The sequence below is a fragment of the Colias eurytheme genome, chromosome 14 (assembly GCF_061535395.1).
Source record: "Colias eurytheme isolate Ceu_HAF_F1 chromosome 14, ilColEury1 Martin Lab GWU primary, whole genome shotgun sequence".
Classification (NCBI taxonomy): Eukaryota; Metazoa; Arthropoda; class Insecta; order Lepidoptera; family Pieridae; genus Colias; species Colias eurytheme.
In genome coordinates this window covers 3,014,026-3,034,821 of record NC_142993.1, presented here as the reverse complement: position 1 = coordinate 3,034,821, position 20,796 = coordinate 3,014,026, and the positions used below count along the sequence as shown (strand labels likewise).

General features: G+C 32.7%; 2 protein-coding genes across 2 annotated transcripts; both read right to left on the bottom strand.

Moving 5' to 3' along the window:
- Positions 1–5,502: 5,502 nt before the first annotated feature.
- LOC149902750 (THAP domain-containing protein 1-like) lies at positions 5,503–6,920 on the bottom strand. Its single transcript, XM_090109257.1, has 4 exons — positions 6,566–6,920; positions 6,092–6,266; positions 5,864–5,926; positions 5,503–5,641 (listed from the first exon to the last, which is right to left on the bottom strand). The coding sequence occupies exons 1-4, from the start codon at positions 6,634–6,636 to the stop codon at positions 5,573–5,575; spliced, it is 378 nt and encodes a 125-aa protein (XP_089965383.1). The 5' UTR covers positions 6,637–6,920; the 3' UTR covers positions 5,503–5,572.
- Positions 6,921–13,696: 6,776 nt separating this feature from the next.
- Positions 13,697–20,290, bottom strand: LOC149902749 (dnaJ homolog subfamily C member 21). Its single transcript, XM_090109586.1, has 8 exons — positions 19,819–20,290; positions 19,633–19,715; positions 18,332–18,393; positions 17,975–18,122; positions 16,099–16,313; positions 15,275–15,499; positions 14,624–14,968; positions 13,697–14,368 (listed from the first exon to the last, which is right to left on the bottom strand). Exons 1-8 carry the CDS (start codon positions 20,007–20,009, stop codon positions 13,826–13,828), a joined length of 1,812 nt encoding a protein of 603 aa, XP_089965712.1. The 5' UTR covers positions 20,010–20,290; the 3' UTR covers positions 13,697–13,825.
- Between the last annotated feature and the right edge of the window lie 506 nt (positions 20,291–20,796).

The following is a 20,796-nucleotide window of genomic DNA, read 5'->3' as shown; positions in this document are numbered from 1 at the left end:
TCTATCCAAGCCAGAAGCATTAAAATATTGTTCTTTACGAGGTTCAGTCTTAGGTTCAGTTTCATTTTTAAGAGGATTCCAATTTTTTTAAAAAGCTTTTATAACTTTTCAAAATCATGAAAGATGATCATTTTTTTTTATTTTTAAATATCTCTAGTAAATTGGAACCCTGGGTTCCAATTTACTAGAGATCGCTCAGAGGGAAAATGTTGGTAGAACTAAATTTCATAAGATTTTTTTCAACTTCAACTTCAAGTTAAATTCTTACACACATTATGACTTCCGACTCTAGTTCTATGATTAGAGGTATTGGTACGAAGTATTACGTTCCACATATGAATCGATATTCAAACTTCCAACTTTTAGTAAGTTCTTAATTTATAGTGATTTTTCTACACTTTGGCAATACGTACATTGTAGGTACATTGTACGTACATACAGTACGTACGTACATGAAAAATAGTATTTCGGCATCCTTCCAGAAGCCTTATTCACAAGCGATTTGCTGAGCATATTTATTATTATTACAAAATATACTTTTCTAGTTGAAATTTATACATTGTACAGACATGAATTGTAAGAATATATTGTTACATCATCACTACATAGTATAAAACAAAGTCGCTTTTCCTGTCCCTATGTCCCCATGTATGCTTATACATCTTTAAAAGTACGCAACGGATTTGATGCAGTTTTTAGATAGAGAGATTGAAGAGGACGGTTTATATGTACAATTTATAAGATTTTAGATACATCGGGCGAAGCCACGGGTGGAAAGCTGGTAAATTATATTTCTGATCCCAAAGTCGCCCGTGAAATGTGAATTTTAGTAAATTTAGTTCATGTAGGGTGCTACGGAAATTGTAGAATGTGATTTGACTGTAGCTACAGATCAGTTTTTACATAATATCGTATCGACTAGTGATACAATTTCGATTTAGATTCGAGTGGAAATTCTAAAATATGTATCTAAATCGTTATAAAAAAAGAGGCCATTTTTTGTATGTTTGTTTGATGGACAACAAAAACTACTTGGCCGATTTTAAATCTCTTTTACCAAAAGAAAGGTATAGCTATTATGCCTGAGTGGCATAATATGCTTATTTTTTGTAGCCAGGGTAAATGTGAAAATAAACCGTATAGGTATTATAGGTACAAGTAGTATTTAAGTTAGTTTCTTTATTTTAAAAATATTTATATACAACGTTATCTAAGGTGAATTTAAATTTGCAAATGAAAGAGATTCCTTTCAGCGATCAACTCTACAATTTCAATAAAATTATTCTAGTCCATCGGAAATCAAAGTGTAAGTGTACGGTGTCGATGTAATATTCCCGTACTTTAGAGAGGACAAAATAGTTTAATATCACCGGCAGGTATTCGACTTATCTCGGAATATGAGAGTTAATGAATGCCAATGCAAATAGCTTCGCAGACTCCTATGAACTGCATAAGGAAGATGGCCGAAGTATGATGAAAACTTTAGTATGTTACTCACAAAACAATTTCAAATGAGAAAGTTGATTTGAATGAGCAATAAAAAATTATGCAGGATCTAAGTAGGTAATTAAAATGATTCTGAAAGTTATAGAAATACCCAATAGTAAAATATTTTTACAGTTTTTTTTATAGATTTAAGTTAAAATAAATTGCATTTAATTATTTCAGGACCTTCGAATGCAATTCATGATAATTTCAGTTCATGTTTTCATTGTGTGCATAAGTACATGTAGGTAACTGAAAAATCATGAAGCAAAAACAGAATTTATTTCTATGTAAATATACTGCGGAGGTCCGGTTGGGTCAAGGGCATTGCAGTTACTAAGTGCCGTGCTTGTGCCTCGTAAATATTCGATCAAAATCTTCTTTGTGAATTTTATATGCAAGGATTAAGCGAAATGTACATTAAATATCTAGTAATTTGCGTTATAATGCAGGTTTTCTGTACAGTCATTAATAGTGTAGGTAGATATATGTTAACGGAAATTTATGAAATCAAGGAATTGTATACAATTCCTAGGAAATGTATGTAATTCCTAAAATCACACGGAAATGTGTGAAATAAATTATTTTATACACATTTCCTAGGAAATCTATACATTTCCTAAATAGCGATCGGATTACATACATTTCCGTTAACATCAAGGAGTAGGTCTTAGAGTATATATTACAGGTAGTATATAATATTATACTCAGATATTATACTATAAAGTGTTCACAGATAAAGTGCGCCGATTAGCTTTTTGCTAAAATTGTCTAGTGATCAGTAGGTAAATTACTTTCAGATCAGACATAAAAATTCAAATCAGACAAAAATGCAAAACTCATTTAAAAAGCATTGTTAAAATCGAGGTAAGAATCTAATTTTTTGATAATTTTAAAGCCAGATAACGAGACTAAAAAATAATGTAAACACGATGAAATCCACTAAGTATGGAAAAAAGAAAAACGATGAAGGATTAATGGTTGAAAAACAATTTCCGACGAAACTACGAGGCTATTTAAAAATATTGAAATGGCAAAGTTGTAGCCACTAGCCACTCATAAACTCAAAATTTTATGAGAAGTATTTTTTTTTTGTTATTCACCAGCCTGTACAATAATTTTTTTCACTATCATTCAAAGGCTCAGGATCGATTCGGTGTTCCCTAAAATGTTGGATGCAATTGCAGAGACATTCCTATTATTTTAGAGATAAACATACTATGATTTTATTATAATATTTAGATATTCCTTTCATGTAAAAAAATCATAGTATGTAACTATGATTTTTTTTAATTTCCGTTGTAGGCGTGAGATTCATGATAGGAATTTTTATGTACTACTAGCGGTCCGCCCCGGCTTCGCCCGTGGTACATATTTACGTTTTCTCTACATAAGAACCATCATCGTACTTCAATTAATATGTATTATAAAAAAAGAATTATCGAAATCGGTCCACCCGTTCATGCGTGATGCCGTGACCAAGGAAAACAAACTACAAAGTTTTTTTTTAACATAAATACGTCTATTGAATATTTTTTCAATACACTTAGGCACGTATTTTAGTGTACAGCCTTATTTTTATTTAATTTTACTAAACTATGTTCTAAACAATCGATAATGGCCGATAGGTCTTTCACTTTCCGATTTTTTTTACGATTTTCTGAAAATTGTGCTCTATCGTTTGGTCCTTTTTGACTTTGCTGTGAAAGATAATATCCTTGATAATATCATAATAGATATAAGCTTCTTGCATAATATCAAACTACAACATCCAAGGTTTCCGTTCAACACAGACGTCATATCTTAGATCACGTAATATCTTAGAGCGTAATATTCTTTTTAGGTCTGTGAGGATTGGCTTATAATTTTAACTACACCAATGTTATATCTGTATGATTTATTAACTGTGGTCTAAATGTCAGTGTCAATATTTGTAGTCAGTCGTAGAGTGAGAATGAACCGTAGAGGGAGAATGTACTAGAGATCACATCGGCGTATACCCGAACGAGATGGCGAATCCTTACGTCAATGTTGCCAACTATTACAAAAACTTTTTATCCGAAAAACTGGCAAAATATCTATAAATGTTTGGGTATTTTTTTGTAAGATAGGTTTATGAAGAAAAAGACAGATTTGAAAAGATTTTGTTATTTATTAACTTAACTAGCGACCCGCCCCGGCTTCGCACGGGTGCAATGCTGATACTAAATAGTAAATACACTACAGAAAAATTATGAACGTTGTATATAAAAACATAGCGGCCCGCTCCGGCTTCGCACGGGTATAAAAATATATATAGCCGGGCGGCTGGCCGGTACCGCCGCAAACGCTACGTCCCGCAATTTTTAAATCTATACTAATATTATAAAGAGGAAAGGTTTGTATGTATGTATGTATGTATGGTTTTCACGCATAAACTACTGGGCCGATTTTGATGAAATTTGGCACAACCTTTTATTGCGAAATATGTACCACGGGCGAAGCCGGGGCGGACCGCTAGTATATATATATATATTCACTGTTGTATTGTATTGGTTCTTTTTCCACACCACCTGTGAGGTAAGAACCTTAGGTGCGTTTTTTTTAAAGAGGTATCCCCAGTAGGCCTAGTCCTCCTTTTTGGCATGCATCAATATCTGGAATAAATCGGACATTAGGTACTTTATATTATATCTTATTATATAATTATTATATATAATTATAATATCTATTTATATTATATAGAAAAAAAATTGGACTTTGTATGGAAATCTGTCAGCTGATTAGCGAAGTTTCCTTACAAAGTCCAATTTTTTTTTACGAATTCAGCAAAGTTGTAGAACAAAAGTTGTTCAGTTTCATGAGTAGAAGCTCCTGTCTAAATTTTTCAAATGTCTTACCTTTCACCTTGTATATCTATATCAAATGAACAATGTATTCAAGGTATTTAATTGGTTAAGTATTAATGCTGTATTGGTTAAAATCGCTTCGAAAATTAGCCATTATTTGTCGTAAAAAGTAAATGACAAAAAAAGTTATTGTGGGTTATCCATAAGAGATAGACATATACCATCGCGGACTTTTCTGTAGACCTTTTCAATGTGTATAATACTTAGTACATTATTTTGATAAAACTCGTAGGGTTCAGCCAGCGTTTGCAATGTAAGCGGAAAAAATGTAAATTTTTACGACATCACATTAGAAACCTCAAAAATAACACTACTTCTCCACTATTTAATGGGTGTTATTATACATATAAACCTTCCTCTTGAATTACTCTATCTATTAAAAAAAACCGCATCAAAATCCGTTGCGTAGTTTCAAAGATTTAAGCGTACAAAGGGACATAGGGACAGAGAAAGCGACTTTGTTTTATACTATGTAGTGATGACTAATACAAACATAAAAAAAATCTTATAATTAAGAGTTAAGGATGGTGTTGAATCCTTGACCTTCAAAATTATTGACCTTTAAATAAAATTAACTTGTTATAAAAGTTGCGTACCTTGTCATCCACCTCAGACATTTTTTTTGTTGCATAGTGCATCCTAACTTTTATATATTTTCCGCAGATGGATTTAATTAAAAGTGAATAGTGACAGTCTAAAAATAATTGATTTTTAAAATGATCACTTATTCTTGAAAAAAGATTTTCATTAAGGCATCTTTTGAGACATTCTTGAGAAATAGTATGAAAATAATTTTTCTTACTCATATCTCTATTTTGACGGAAAATTTTCTCACTAAATGTACAAATGGCAACTACATCTTTACTAGGATATTGCAGTCCCCCCTTGTCTTTTTTATACAAGAAACTTTTAAATTTATCCGCAGTCAAAACTGACGTACAATCAGGACACTTAAGTTCTTTTTTCAGTTGACTTACAACAAACCCTGCGATATAAATAATAATTTGTTTCGAAAATTCGGTCAGTTTACTAGGATCACTTAAATAGTCGTGGTCATCCATAGTGCGGATAAAATCAATGTCACGTATCTCAGAATCATCAATTCAATCATCAGATTAGTGCGTTGAAACAAACAAACAAACTCTTCAGCTTTATAATATTAGTATAGATATATATTTCACCATAATTTTATAATATAATCAATTTACCTCAAGACTTGGTTCAGGGGTTTTCGACTGTTCTCTTGTATTAGGTAGCTCAACAACATCCTGAAAAGATTAAGTTAGTTGAATCAGATAATACTAAGAACATCCATGTACAAAATAAAAGGTGTAAAAAAACCGGTGACTAATCCAGGCTTCACACATTCATATGAGCCGTGTACATACACAACAACACCTCATAAACTTCCTCTCCACGGTATGTCGTGCAGTTCTAAAATAGTGCAGTGTTGTTGCTCGTGGGAAAGTGCAATGAAATTATTAATTTACCTGAAGACCTGGTCCATGGACTTTTGATTGTTGGGCAGTACTCAGTCGCTCAACAATAATATCCTAAAAAAATAAAATTTGATTTAGTATAAATAGAAAATATACCCCTATAAAAATAAATTAATAACTTGTTTTGTTTATTATGTAGACGTAGCAACAAAATCGGTCTATGAATATTTAAACTACAACATTTAAATCCAAACTAAATGCATCACAAAAATTACTCACTGTTGTAAAAAGTGTTGGAATTGCATTGGGCATCAAATAGGTTTTTTTTTTCGTTTTTCGAAAATAACGCGACTCAAAATGTATAGAACATATTCTGTGACTTTTTCCTGGTAACCAGTTCTTCCTTCCGGTAGCTCGAATCCATCTGTTTAATGTACTTGTTTCTTTTGGAAACCTAAAAAACATATTTAATATTAAAAAAACATTTCACGATTTTGGGGAAAATTTTACCCTGTACTGGTATCCCTAATGTTAATCACATGATTATACCATAAATTTGAAACTACGTAAAAACAAATGGCGTCCTGAACAACAAGAACACTTCGTAATTTAGTCGGATAACACAAAAAAATGTTTACGTCTATTTCGATGAAAATATTATATATTTGTAGATAATTTCACATTAGAGTTAATGAAAATGTATCAACTATATCCAGTTCTATAAAACAATATACTTCAAATAAGTTTACTTACGTGTGAAAGGTAATATTTGGTAATCTTCGTTCCGGCCGATTTTTACAACCAATCACACTACAACGCACCATATTTTCACTTAAAGTCGGATTAAAACAGATCACTGTCAACGTTTATTAAACTTTGAAGTCACTTAACAGCGAGAAAAAACAGAAAACTAGCAAAACAATGGACTGTAGCCGCTTGTTTGGGACAAACTGCCTTTGTCCCCAACAAAAGAAATCGCATAACATGAGAGAAACAAAAAACAATGTTTCTGTCTCGCTTGCTCTTAGCTTTATAGTCATAAGTGTATTTCTCTCACGCATTACTTGTCATTTTAGTGCCTCCTCTATGGTTCATTCTCACTCTACGGAATGAACCATAGAGGAGGCACTAAAATGACAAGTAATGCGTGAGAGAAATACACTTATGACTATAAAGCTAAGAGCAAGCGAGACAGAAACATTGTTTTTTGTTTCTCTCATGTTATGCGATTTCTTTTGTTGGGGACAAAGGCAGTTTGTCCCAAACAAGCGGCTACAGTCCATTGTTTTGCTAGTTTTCTGTTTTTTCTCGCTGTTAAGTGACTTCAAAGTTTAATAAACGTTGACAGTGATCTGTTTTAATCCGACTTTAAGTGAAAATATGGTGCGTTGTAGTGTGATTGGTTGTAAAAATCGGCCGGAACGAAGATTACCAAATATTACCTTTCACACGTAAGTAAACTTATTTGAAGTATATTGTTTTATAGAACTGGATATAGTTGATACATTTTCATTAACTCTAATGTGAAATTATCTACAAATATATAATATTTTCATCGAAATAGACGTAAACATTTTTTTGTGTTATCCGACTAAATTACGAAGTGTTCTTGTTGTTCAGGACGCCATTTGTTTTTACGTAGTTTCAAATTTATGGTATAATCATGTGATTAACATTAGGGATACCAGTACAGGGTAAAATTTTCCCCAAAATCGTGAAATGTTTTTTTAATATTAAATATGTTTTTTAGGTTTCCAAAAGAAACAAGTACATTAAACAGATGGATTCGAGCTACCGGAAGGAAGAACTGGTTACCAGGAAAAAGTCACAGAATATGTTCTATACATTTTGAGTCGCGTTATTTTCGAAAAACGAAAAAAAAAACCTATTTGATGCCCAATGCAATTCCAACACTTTTTACAACAGTGAGTAATTTTTGTGATGCATTTAGTTTGGATTTAAATGTTGTAGTTTAAATATTCATAGACCGATTTTGTTGCTACGTCTACATAATAAACAAAACAAGTTATTAATTTATTTTTATAGGGGTATATTTTCTATTTATACTAAATCAAATTTTATTTTTTTAGGATATTATTGTTGAGCGACTGAGTACTGCCCAACAATCAAAAGTCCATGGACCAGGTCTTAAGGTAAATTAATAATTCCATTGCACTTTCCCACGAGCAACAACACTGCACTATTTTAGAACTGCACGACATACCGTGGAGAGGAAGTTTATGAGGTGTTGTTGTGTATGTACACGGCTCATATGAATGTGTGAAGCCTGGATTAGTCACCGGTTTTTTTACACCTTTTATTTTGTACATGGATGTTCTTAGTATTATCTGATTCAACTAACTTAATCTTTTCAGGATGTTGTTGAGCTACCTAATACAAGAGAACAGGCGAAAACCCCTGAACCAAGTCTTGAGGTAAATTGATTATATTATAAAATTATGGTGAAATATATATCTATACTAATATTATAAAGCTGAAGAGTTTGTTTGTTTGTTTCAACGCACTAATCTCAGGAACTACTGGTCCAATTTGAGAATTTCTTTCGGTGTTAGATAGCCCATTTATCGAGGAAGGCTTTAGGCTATATATTATCTCAACAGACCAACAGGAGCGGAGCAATGCGGGTGAAACCGCGGGACATAGCTAGTTAGTAATAATTTCATTTGGGTACATTTTGTACATTTATGTTATTTGAATTTTCTGGTTTACCGAAGTTAAACTTTATCTTTACAGGATATTATTGAGCTACCTAGTACTAGCAAACAGTCGAAAGCCCCTGAACCAAGTTTTGAGGTATATCATTATTTCATATACAACAATAAATTAATGAATGAATACATTTATTTCTGAAACAATGAAGTAGAGTATAGTAATAATTTCATCACGCCGGTGCCAGCGCATGGTGACAGCGCTTGTGGCCGATCACGGGGCCAGGAGCAGGAGCCGCCGTTGTGAAACTATATAGTGCTCGCGCAATAACTAAAACCGTAGCAAATGTTAAAGAACAGCCGAAGTGATATCTTTAATGGCGTATAGGAAATGTTGCCACAGCGTGGTTTTATAGCGTGACCAAAAAATATATTTTGAAGAGTTACCGTGGGAGCACTGTAACTGTTTAGAGTTATTTGTATAAGTAGTATATTTTGTCTTATTTAGGTACATCTGTGTGGTCTTATATTTTTTAAAATTGTAAAATTATTTAAGTTGGAAAAGGAATCAAATCTACTATAATTGTGAGGGGAATCTAAAGCCTGTAACATAGTTTTGAAGTTTGAACTAATACATGCTTTAATTTCCCCAAATATATAAACTGTATTATTTTAATACTTTTTAATTAAAGATTTTTTTTCTATTATATATTTCTGTTTCAAGTTTGCAAAAAATAACTTAATATTTTTTTTTCCAGGTGGAAACACCGAGAAAAATCAAATTAAGAAAAAAATTAATAAATAAAGAACGTGTAGCCGAGCAAAGAAAAAAGAAAATTGCAGTATTGAGGACAAGGGCGTGGCGGTTAAAGAAAAAGAATGCAGAACTGTGCAGCATATTAGAAGATTTAAAAGCCCGATGTTTAATAAATCAAGAATCTGCTGATGTTTTGTCATCTATAGAAACGGCAAATAAGGACTTTTTAAAAAGATATATTTGTAAAGAATCCGCACCTAGGAAGTATTCTGTAGAGTTAAGAAAATTTGCATTAACTCTCCACTTTATAAGTCCAAGAGCCTACGATCATGTTCGAAAATATTTCAATACATGCCTTCCTCACCCACGAACTCTTTCACGGTGGTACCAGTGTATAGACGGTAGTCCAGGGATCAGTAAAGAATCTTTAGAAGCAATAAAACTACTCAAATTAGCTAATAGTATAGTGAATCCATTTCGCAAATTATTTTGCGCCCTATGTTTCGATGAAATGGCTATTAGAAAGCATGTAGATTTTGATGGTCAAAACTGTATAGGGTTTGTAGATTGTGGCAATAATATAAGTAGTGGTCAATTAGCTAAGGAAGCCCTTGTCTTTATGCTAACTGCTATAAATGGTAGTTGGAAAATACCTTTAGGGTACTTTTTAATAGATGGTATTTCGGCATACCAAAAAGCCAATTTAGTTCAGACCTGTATTAAAACCGTTCATGATGAATGTGGAGTAGAAATTTTATCACTTACATTCGATGGCTGTCCAACAAACTTTGCAATGGCTAAATTATTAGGGTGTTGTTTACAAGATACTCAAATAGATCCTACTTTCCAAGTAGGTGACAAAAAAATTATTATATACCCAGATCCATCACATATGCTTAAATTAGTACGGAATACTTTGGCTCAGAAAGGACCCATCATTGATAGGCAGGGACGCACTATTTCCTGGGAATACATCAAACATTTAATTGACTTGCAGGAAAATGAAGGACTTCACCTAGCTAATAAACTGAAAAGATCTCATATGAATTTTAGGCAACAGATCATGAAAGTAAAGTTGGCTGCTCAGACTTTCAGTAATTCTGTTGCTGATGCCATAGAATTTTGTAACGAAGAACTTAAAATAGATAATTTCTCAAATTCGGAGGCTACAGTAGAATTTATTAAAAATATAAATGACTTGTTTGACATATTAAATTCAAGAAATATGAATGCATATACACATAAAAAACCTCTATTCGAGGGAAACTTTTTAAATACTAAATTGATTCTTGAACAAATATATCAATATTTAATGAAGTTACATTTAGGTGGCATGCCCATCCTTAATACAAACCGAAAGACTGGATTTTTGGGCTTTATGATTTGTATACGAGGGATAATTTTTCTATACGAAAATTATGCCAGAAGTGAATCCTTACAATTTCTGTGTACGTATAAGCTTAGCCAAGATCACTTGGAGTATTTCTTTAGCGCGATTAGGGCTAAAGGTGGATTTAACAATAACCCTACAGCCAAACAATTTAAATCCGCTTTCAAACGGATGCTAGTCCATGGTGAACTTAAACACATCACTACAGGTAATTGCATTCCTCTACAGGAAATAAATATACTAACATATACCAAACCGGAAATTGCAATAAATAAAACCACAGAAAGAATTAAACTAATAGATGAAACTGATGATTCTGAGATACGTGACATTGATTTTATCCGCACTATGGATGACCACGACTATTTAAGTGATCCTAGTAAACTGACCGAATTTTCGAAACAAATTATTATTTATATCGCAGGGTTTGTTGTAAGTCAACTGAAAAAAGAACTTAAGTGTCCTGATTGTACGTCAGTTTTGACTGCGGATAAATTTAAAAGTTTCTTGTATAAAAAAGACAAGGGGGGACTGCAATATCCTAGTAAAGATGTAGTTGCCATTTGTACATTTAGTGAGAAAATTTTCCGTCAAAATAGAGATATGAGTAAGAAAAATTATTTTCATACTATTTCTCAAGAATGTCTCAAAAGATGCCTTAATGAAAATCTTTTTTCAAGAATAAGTGATCATTTTAAAAATCAATTATTTTTAGACTGTCACTATTCACTTTTAATTAAATCCATCTGCGGAAAATATATAAAAGTTAGGATGCACTATGCAACAAAAAAAATGTCTGAGGTGGATGACAAGGTACGCAACTTTTATAACAAGTTAATTTTATTTAAAGGTCAATAATTTTGAAGGTCAAGGATTCAACACCATCCTTAACTCTTAATTATAAGATTTTTTTTATGTTTGTATTAGTCATCACTACATAGTATAAAACAAAGTCGCTTTCTCTGTCCCTATGTCCCTTTGTACGCTTAAATCTTTGAAACTACGCAACGGATTTTGATGCGGTTTTTTTTAATAGATAGAGTAATTCAAGAGGAAGGTTTATATGTATAATAACACCCATTAAATAGTGGAGAAGTACTGTTATTTTTGAGGTTTCTAATGTGATGTCGTAAAAATTTACATTTTTTCCGCTTACATTGCAAACGCTGGCTGAACCCTACGAGTTTTATCAAAATAATGTACTAAGTATTATACACATTGAAAAGGTCTACAGAAAAGTCCGCGATGGTATATGTCTATCTCTTATGGACAATAACTTTTTTTGTCATTTACTTTTTACGACAAATAATGGCTAATTTTCGAAGCGATTTTAACCAATACAGCATTAATACTTAACCAATTAAATACCTTGAATACATTGTTCATTTGATATAGATATACAAGGTGAAAGGTAAGACATTTGAAAAATTTAGACAGGAGCTTCTACTCATGAAACTGAACAACTTTTGTTCTACAACTTTGCTGAATTTGTAAAAAAAAATTGGACTTTGTAAGGAAACTTCGCTAATCAGCTGACAGATTTCCATACAAAGTCCAAATTTTTTTCTATATAATATAAATAGATATTATAATTATATATAATAATTATATAATAAGATATAATATAAACTACCTTATGTCCGATTTATTCCAGATATTGATGCATGCCAAAAAGGAGGACTAGGCCTACTGGGGATACCTCTTTAAAAAAAACGCACCTAAGGTTCTTACCTCACAGGTGGTGTGGAAAAAGAACCAATACAATACAACAGTGAATATATATATATATACTAGCGGTCCGCCCCGGCTTCGCCCGTGGTACATATTTCGCAATAAAAGGTTGTGCCAAATTTCATCAAAATCGGCCCAGTAGTTTATGCGTGAAAACCATACATACATACATACATACAAACCTTTCCTCTTTATAATATTAGTATAGATTTAAAAATTGCGGGACGTAGCGTTTGCCGCGGTACCGGCCAGCCGCCCGGCTATATATTTTATACCCGTGCGAAGCCGGAGCGGGCCGCTATGTTTTTATATACAACGTTCATAATTTTTCTGTAGTGTATTTAGTATCAGCATTGCACCCGTGCGAAGCCGGGGCGGGTCGCTAGTTAAGTTAATAAATAACAAAATCTTTTCAAATCTGTCTTTTTCTTCATAAACCTATCTTACAAAAAAATACCCAAACATTTATAGATATTTTGCCAGTTTTTCGGATAAAAAGTTTTTGTAATAGTTGGCAACATTGACGTAAGGATTCGCCATCTCGTTCGGGTATACGCCGATGTGATCTCTAGTACATTCTCCCTCTACGTAGTCAGTAGTAAAATTTGAAACTGATTTAATCTCAGAGGATTTAATACTGAGTTCATTGTTATTATTATTGATTTATTGTTGAGCTATGAAATATTATATCGTGAAATAAATTCATAAAACCTTTAATATCAATATATCTTTCATTTTCATTAAATAAAGTGTTAACGGTAGGTATACCTGTTATTGCCAAATCAATTCGTAAATTAAACTAGTCCATTTTCATGTTTTAGTTAATTTTCAATGCATTTACAGAGAATAAATATGTCAAGGTTCAGGTTTGGAAGACCAGGCAATGGATATACTCGTGTACCAAATGATGACAGTGGTTTTTGCGACTCACAATTTGAAACACCGCCACAGAAGATACCATGGAAAGCGATATCATTAGCAGCATTTTTATTTATAGTCGGCTCGATATTGTTAATTGTAGGAAGTCTAATAGTAACCGGTCATATAGATACAAAATACTCTGACCGTTTATGGCCAATTATTCTATTAGGATGCATAATGTTTCTACCTGGAGCTTATCATATGAGAATAGCATACTGTGCATACAAGGAATATCCAGGATATAGTTTTTCAGACATTCCTGAATTTGAATAGTCCTTTATTAGTAGGTATAATAAATATGTAAATTAAGTGCAATTATTTATATGTATTGTGATGTAATTAGTATAAGAATTATCTTAAAGATAAAATATAAATATTTAAAGAAAGTTGATTTTTAAATTAAACACTTCATATAGTTATAGTTGATTCATAATTTTATTTAATAAATAGAATGATAGTCATTTTACATTTTGTAGAGAGATAAAGAAAATCATTATGATTCTCAGATAATAATTCATATTTATTCCTAACTAAAACGTTGATGTTTATCTATTGGCTCTTTTGCCTTTCTTTTGAGTTTGAGTGAAGCTAGTTTGAGGAAGTGGGACAGAGTGGCCTGTCTTTTTCAAATGTTCAAAAAGTTTATTCTTTGATGGGAAGTCCGTTTGACAAACGACACATCTGAGATTAACTGCGCTACTGGAGTCCTCTGTCTCGCTTACTTTTGTCCGTACAGTTTTCCTATCAACTAGTTTTTTAGGCTTTACATTTCTTTGTACTTTGGGTAAAGTAGGCCTATCTCTTGGTAGAGCAGCTTCTCCTAGAGCATCATCAGTAGGTGTAGTACTGGACACTTCATAGAGATTTTCAGTGGATGTCTGTGACTGTGATCCCTTCTTGAGATTGGCTTCCTTCTTTGCTTGAATCTGACTTTTGAGCATATTGAATTTCTTTGCTTTTCTGCTGCGAGCTGGCCCTTCTATTTCATTGAAACTCATTTCATCATGACTATCATTACCTTCACTTTCAGGCATTGGAATGAATGACTTCTTCTTATTCTTCTTTTTCTTGTGACTCTTTGGTAGGGCCTAAAATTAAATAAGTTAATTTATATAAGATTAATTTCCCTTAACATCTGAACTGGTACAAATATCTTATGAATTATAATAGATTCATTGTGTCAGAAATGGAATTAAATAATGTATGTATGATATAACTATGTAACGAAAAAGCTGTTTATTGTTTAAATTTCAAATGAATCAAAGTCAAACTGGATAGAAAACAAGTAAAGTACCAATTTTATGGACAGCAGCATATAATTTTATCAGTTAGTTATTAGTTACCTGGACCTTATCCGAATCATCACTTAAAGTCTCCCTTATATTGTCTTCAATATCAGAAGTAGAATTTCCCACTTGTTCGTCTTCTGTTTGTCCGTTAACTTTCTTGCCCTTTTCTTCGTCAACTTGATCATCGTTTTTACCGTCACTATCCTCGTCTTGGTCAGATATATCAACATCGTCATCAAGAGTCATATTTGCAACATTCTCCTTGTGTTTCTTACTATTTTCGTGATTTTCAAACGAATTGATATTTTTAAACAGCTTATTGCAAGCTGAACAGTACAGGTTTTTCAGTGCAGCTTTCGCTTTTGGCGAAGATTTTGTGGCTCTTGATGCTTCACTTGGCTATAAAAAGAAGTAGATAAAATAAAAATATTATATTGAAGCAGAAGTCAACTTAATATTGGTATGAAAGCAGACAGAAATCTACTTTTGTAAATTGTGGAGTAAAAATCAATAAATAAAAAGTAAGTGTAATTATTTATTACTTATTTTATAATCCTTATTTACAATAAGGCGGCCTTTTTGTTTATTAAGTAAAATAAATTATAAAAAATAAAATGGGTATACTGCATTCCATGAACTTTTACTAAATATAGCTACAAAATAACAATCCTCAATATAAATACTACTGTCACTTTATAATAATACCTCTTCAGTCTTAGAACTATCTTCATTGCTACTCTCCATGCCTCCTTCAGAGATAGTATCGTCATCCGAAGAAAGGCCAAACTCTTCGGCTAGCAAAGATTCTATTTCACTCAACTTTTTCTGATAATCTTCACTTTGAAAAAATGAAGAACCTCCCTCTTTCATTTTAGCCTCTTCTATCTCTTTTTGTCTTTGAATTATCCTTTCACGCCTCACTTGTTCTGCCTGTAAAATTATATTCGATTTTAAGTAATTAGAGCACACATAGTATAAACCCCACTAATACATATATTTAATGTGAAATGTCAGTCTCTTTTTTACATCTACACAACTGCATTGATTTTGATGAAAGTTTGAATGCGTTAATATCAGGAACTGATTTGAAAAATTTAGGTGTTAGATAGCCCATTTATCGAGTGAGACTTTAAGCTTTTAACTTTTATCATCACGCTTAGACCAACAGGAGCGGAGCAACGCGAGTAAAACAGCGGGGCAAAGCTAGTTTATACTATATAATAAGTAGAAGGAAATAAATGAATTGATTATTAACATTAATGTATTATTTATAACTAGGTTTCCGCCCGCGCCCCGCGGCTTCGCCCGCGCAGTCAAAGAATTAACCCGCATAGTTCATATTCCCGTGGGATTGCCGGGATTGCGTCATTTTCCCGGGATAAAAAGTAGCCTATGTCCTTTCTCGGGTATCAAAATATATCCATACCAAATTTCATGAAAATTGGTTCAGTAGTATAGGCGTGATTGAGTAACAGACAGACAGACAGAGTTACTTCCGCATTTATAATATTAGTATGGATTTGTTTTACCTTTCGTTTATTTTCTTCAGCCTTCTCTTGTAATAGCTTAGTATGTTCAATTACTCTTTTATCTCGTCTACGAACATAACTGACTAGTCTTCTGATCTCTTCATTCCTTTCCTTACGAGCCTTCTGTCTTATTTTATTATTCTCCTTTTCCATTAATTTAATAACACGACGGTTGTCGCCTTGTGATATTTCATATTGATCAAGCCAAACGTAGCCTTGAAAAAGATATTGCAACAATTAGTAAATTAGTACAGAAAGTATAAAAATTTCATTACAGTTTGACATTGATAAGTAACTTATATTTAAATTCAGTTCAGATTCCTTCAGCTTATAGGCAATGATATTTTATGTATAGATACGTTATATACTCACAATATATAAAAAAAAAATGCTTCATATGCAGTGTCAGGCACACACAAATACAAGTTTCATTTTACTTAATTTATTACATTGACAGACTGTATAAGAGAGATGGCTCTAATAAAATGATATAAACAAAAAAGACAAAGATAGTTTGTCACTTCCGCGCAGGTGTAAGCAAAAGTCATAAGAATTCACCAATTAAATATAAATAAACAAATAGTTGCCATGGTAATTGGCATAGACTAACGACACAGAAGGTTCAATGATATAGATGTTAGGTTTCCTGCACAAGTAAATAAATGTGACAATTTCATTTACTATTTAATTATTATTATGATGTTGTATTAAAATGAAAAAAAACTTTTTTGGAGATATAACTGTATTACGTATTTATTACTAGCTGTGGTGTTCGTTTTCGGTCATCATCATTTCACCCGATAAACACCCACTGCTGAGCATACTGCATAGTCCTCCTTATAGAACTCCATAAGGAGTAAGGACCGATCTTACGCTATTCGTTTCAAGGCAGTTCCCGAAACCCGTACAAGGTCATCACTCCAACTTGTAGGATAATTATAATAATAGTGGTGCCTAGATGAAAAAAAAGAAGAAATAAAAGAAAGGATGAAGTATAAGCCTTTTTTATCTAAAACACAAATAAAATTTATGTTCAATAGCTATTTACAGAAAAGCAAATAGCATTTTTCGTCAGTAGCGATAATCTTTTCTTTAAAAAGTACATACGTATGTTCAACTTCATTTTTGCAAACAAACATTTTTGCCATCACGATTTCATTGTATATAATAAATAGATATATTTGTTAATTATATGCACTGTGTGGATTTAAATATAAAAATAATCAAGTATTTACCCAAATCGAAATTAATAAAATAACCGTTCTATTTTCAGTAATCGTATCTACATGATAATCTTTGAACACAGTGTACGCTAGCTTTGTCACACTAGTGATTGAAGCAATGTTTTATCCCTTTCATTATTTCAATACACGTGTCAAGCAAGTGTCATTCATAAAGAATTGTAAATTGTTATTTTTACTCTTAAACTGTAATAATTTAATATATTTTGCTGTGATATGATATTCCTTTATCTTTCTTTATTTTTTTGCACGAATACGTGCACTTTCTGAACACACAGGAAGGCATTTTCGACAACTTTAATGTACCTATCGGCACATACGCTCACTGGGACCGGTGACAATCTGACTGATTGCATTGGTCCCAAATAGGACCAATTCACGGAATCAGTTTTGGTGCGTTGATGACGTATCTACCTCTTGTTTCTATATATAATATCATTGCTTATAGGCTTTTTTCAAGCTTTTATGTTGGTTAAGTCTATTATTTTTTTTACAGGTATAAGAATATTCCTAATTTTAATATGAATAACCAGCTATCACCACTTAACAATTTTTAAGAAACCTGAAATACTAATATCAAAATAAATTGATTCATGAGTTATCTGTAACAACAATTAGGTATTTCTTAAAATTACTTTTATTGGTAGAGAAGGCCATCCAATATGCATAAAATTCATGGACTTCTTCGTAAGGGGTTGTGGAATTTCCAAACTTGGGAATTTTAGCCACATCTTCAGGATCATCAAGGAAATCTGTTTCTTCAGTGGCCAATTTAGAAAATACCTGAAAAAACATGATAAGGCTGGTAAAACTACACCATGTACAATATTCTAAAAAAATAAAAATTTGGTAAGTATATTAAATATTTGTAACTATTAAATATTTGTGACAATAAGTTAAATGAAGATTTTTTATTGATTAATTTGATAGCTTTATGAAATGTACATAATACAATTAGAAAATACATTAAATGTATAATTTTTATAGCCTACCTCAGAATAAACTCCATAGAATCCTTGTGGATCATCTCCAAAGCCTTTGTAGCAGGACGGACGGGTTGACTTTAGAAACGTGCGGCACGAATTTCGGCGCGATTTTAATTTTTATCGATCGGTAATGATTCCCCCAAACATACATTCGCGGCTTTTCGTGCGGAAACGTGTAATTACAGAGAAATCTTTTTTTTTATTTTTGAGATTATGTTCAAAATTGTTTGAGTTACATTGACAAAACTACAAGAATTGTGTTTGAAAGAGATAACAAATGTCTTAATGTACATATTAAAAACCATAGTTCATTCAAAAGCATGTTGCTGAGGGGACAACAATTCATATGGATTATTGGCGAGCATATGATTGTTTGGGGCAATATGGGTATGTTCATAAAAAAGGTAATCACTCAGACCCAGACAACCCATTTGTTGCCTCTGACCCATTTGAGTCCCAGTGGCATGTTGTAAAAAGATTTTTTAAAAAATATACTATAACCACCCAGCAAACTTCGGTGATAATATAGAGTATGTGGAGACGATGGGTGGAAAAAAATAAAATGGACCCACTCATTGCCATTGTAAATTGTATCAAACATGTATACAAGATTTGAATAAATAATTATTTAAAAAAAATGTTTTTATTGTATTTATATTGCACATAAATTGTTAATCACAGAAACGAATCTGTCCACCCCGATTCCACGTGGTACTTGTCTGTCATACACTAGAGTGTATTAAAAAAGTCGGAGGCGCGGAGGAGCGTGGCGCCCGCGTGTGCTGAGGAGCAGGCAGAGTCAAGCGAGCCGGAGTGGCTGAGGCTGGTCGCCAAAGGCGACCAAAAAGCCGAAGCTACGAAGGCGAGTGAAGACTCCTGCCTGCAACGAGGTACACGGGGGCAAGCGCCACGTTCTGCAGCGCCGGAGCAGTCAAGAAAGCCCATAATCTTTGTTATATTTCTAACTACATCACTACATAGTATAAAACAAAGTCACTTTCTTGTCCCTTTGTATGCTTAAATCTTTCAAACTACGCAACAGATTTTGATGCGGTTTTTTTTAATAGATACAGTGATTCAAGAGGAAGGTTTTAGTATATAATTTATTAGGTTTAAGTCAAAGCGGGCGAAGCCGCGGGCGGTAAGCTAGTATAAATATAATCTCAAAAAAAAAAAAAAAAAAATAGAAGGGGGAGTTTCCTCACCCCCCCACTTTATAGGGGGTCTCCCCTTACCTCCCCCCTCCCTTTCCCTCCCCTCCCCCCCTTAACTCGTGCCGCAAATTTCTAAAGAAATACCGGACGGACTAAAGTAGGGATAAACATCAAGGCTGTCATCATTGTATGAGCTTCCTGCTCCTTTCAAAAGCTGCTCACGGTGATTGTCATACCTGAAAATTATGATTTAAAATTCAGCTATTTGCATGAGTGGATTGTTGTATTGCTATGGTGATTTTATGAAAGAAAAATGAATACAGCTATTACGAAACTTACCAAGCGCGTTCTTGAGGATCAGAAAGCACTTCATAGGCAGTTTGAACAAGTTGAAACTGTTCTTTAGCTTCCTGTAAGTTTTCTAGGTTTTTATCCGGATGCCACTGCAACGCAAGTTTGCGGTAGGCTTTTTTTATGTCGGATGCACTTGCGTCGCGCGCTATGCACAGAACTTCGTAGTGGCACTTCATTCTGATTTCATTTTATGCAGCAAAAAGACACAAACACTAATAAATAAAGTACCGCAAGACCGCAAACATATATAACCTGGGTGAAAATATAGTTCAATATTCGGTGGATTTATCACTATTTAAATACTTTTTAATGTTCGTTTATAACATAGGAACTAAAATATTGAGATCATTGATATAAGATTTATATATTTATCTTATTACTTTAACTTATTTGCACTTTTATTTTAAAGCAATAAAATGACGTTCGTCTAAAATTTTAGACGACGTCCATGCTTTTTTCGTAAATTTATAACGAGGTGACATTGACATATGTCTAAAATCTTATGGCACACCTACACCGTACCCAATGCTTGAACATTTTTTATGGTCAGACTGTAGTCAGACCATGTCAGACTAATGCAATTAAAAACTTCAGATCATTATTTTGAGATAGATAATTGAACTCAAAACATGATTGATATTGATAAGTCTAGCGGTCCGGTTTGGTAGATGAATGAAAGAATTTTTGAAATCAGTCTAATAATTTCAATAGTTCCTGAGATTAGCGCATTCAAACAAACAAACTCTTCTACTTTGTACACTGATATAGGTACGATAAAGATGTTCTTATCAGATCACAATTTTGACCTTGATATAAGATCAAGATACAGACAGATCAGAATGAGAATTTTTAACTAAGTATTCTACAGAACTAAACCTGTTCTCAATTATTGTTATATTAAAAATTACTTTGTTTTCGATAACCATGAGAAATGCTAACTACATCTTTTAATATCAAATTGGT

Excerpts from the sequence above, each read along its gene's own strand:
- LOC149902750 (XM_090109257.1), bottom strand. The coding sequence starts at position 6,636 with ATGGTGCGTTGTAGTGTGATTGGTTGTAAAAATCGGCCGGAACGAAGA. Across the intron at positions 5,927-6,091 it reads TTCCAACACTTTTTACAACA|GATATTATTGTTGAGCGACT; the intron begins GTGAGTAATTTT and ends TTATTTTTTTAG. Across the intron at positions 5,642-5,863 it reads TCCATGGACCAGGTCTTCAG|GATGTTGTTGAGCTACCTAA; the intron begins GTAAATTAATAA and ends TAATCTTTTCAG.
- LOC149902749 (XM_090109586.1), bottom strand. The coding sequence starts at position 20,009 with ATGAAGTGCCACTACGAAGTTCTGTGCATAGCGCGCGACGCAAGTGCA. Across the intron at positions 18,123-18,331 it reads TCTATGGAGTTTATTCTGAG|GTATTTTCTAAATTGGCCAC; the intron begins GTAGGCTATAAA and ends ATGTTTTTTCAG. Across the intron at positions 14,369-14,623 it reads ATGATTCGGATAAGGTCCAG|GCCCTACCAAAGAGTCACAA; the intron begins GTAACTAATAAC and ends ATTTAATTTTAG.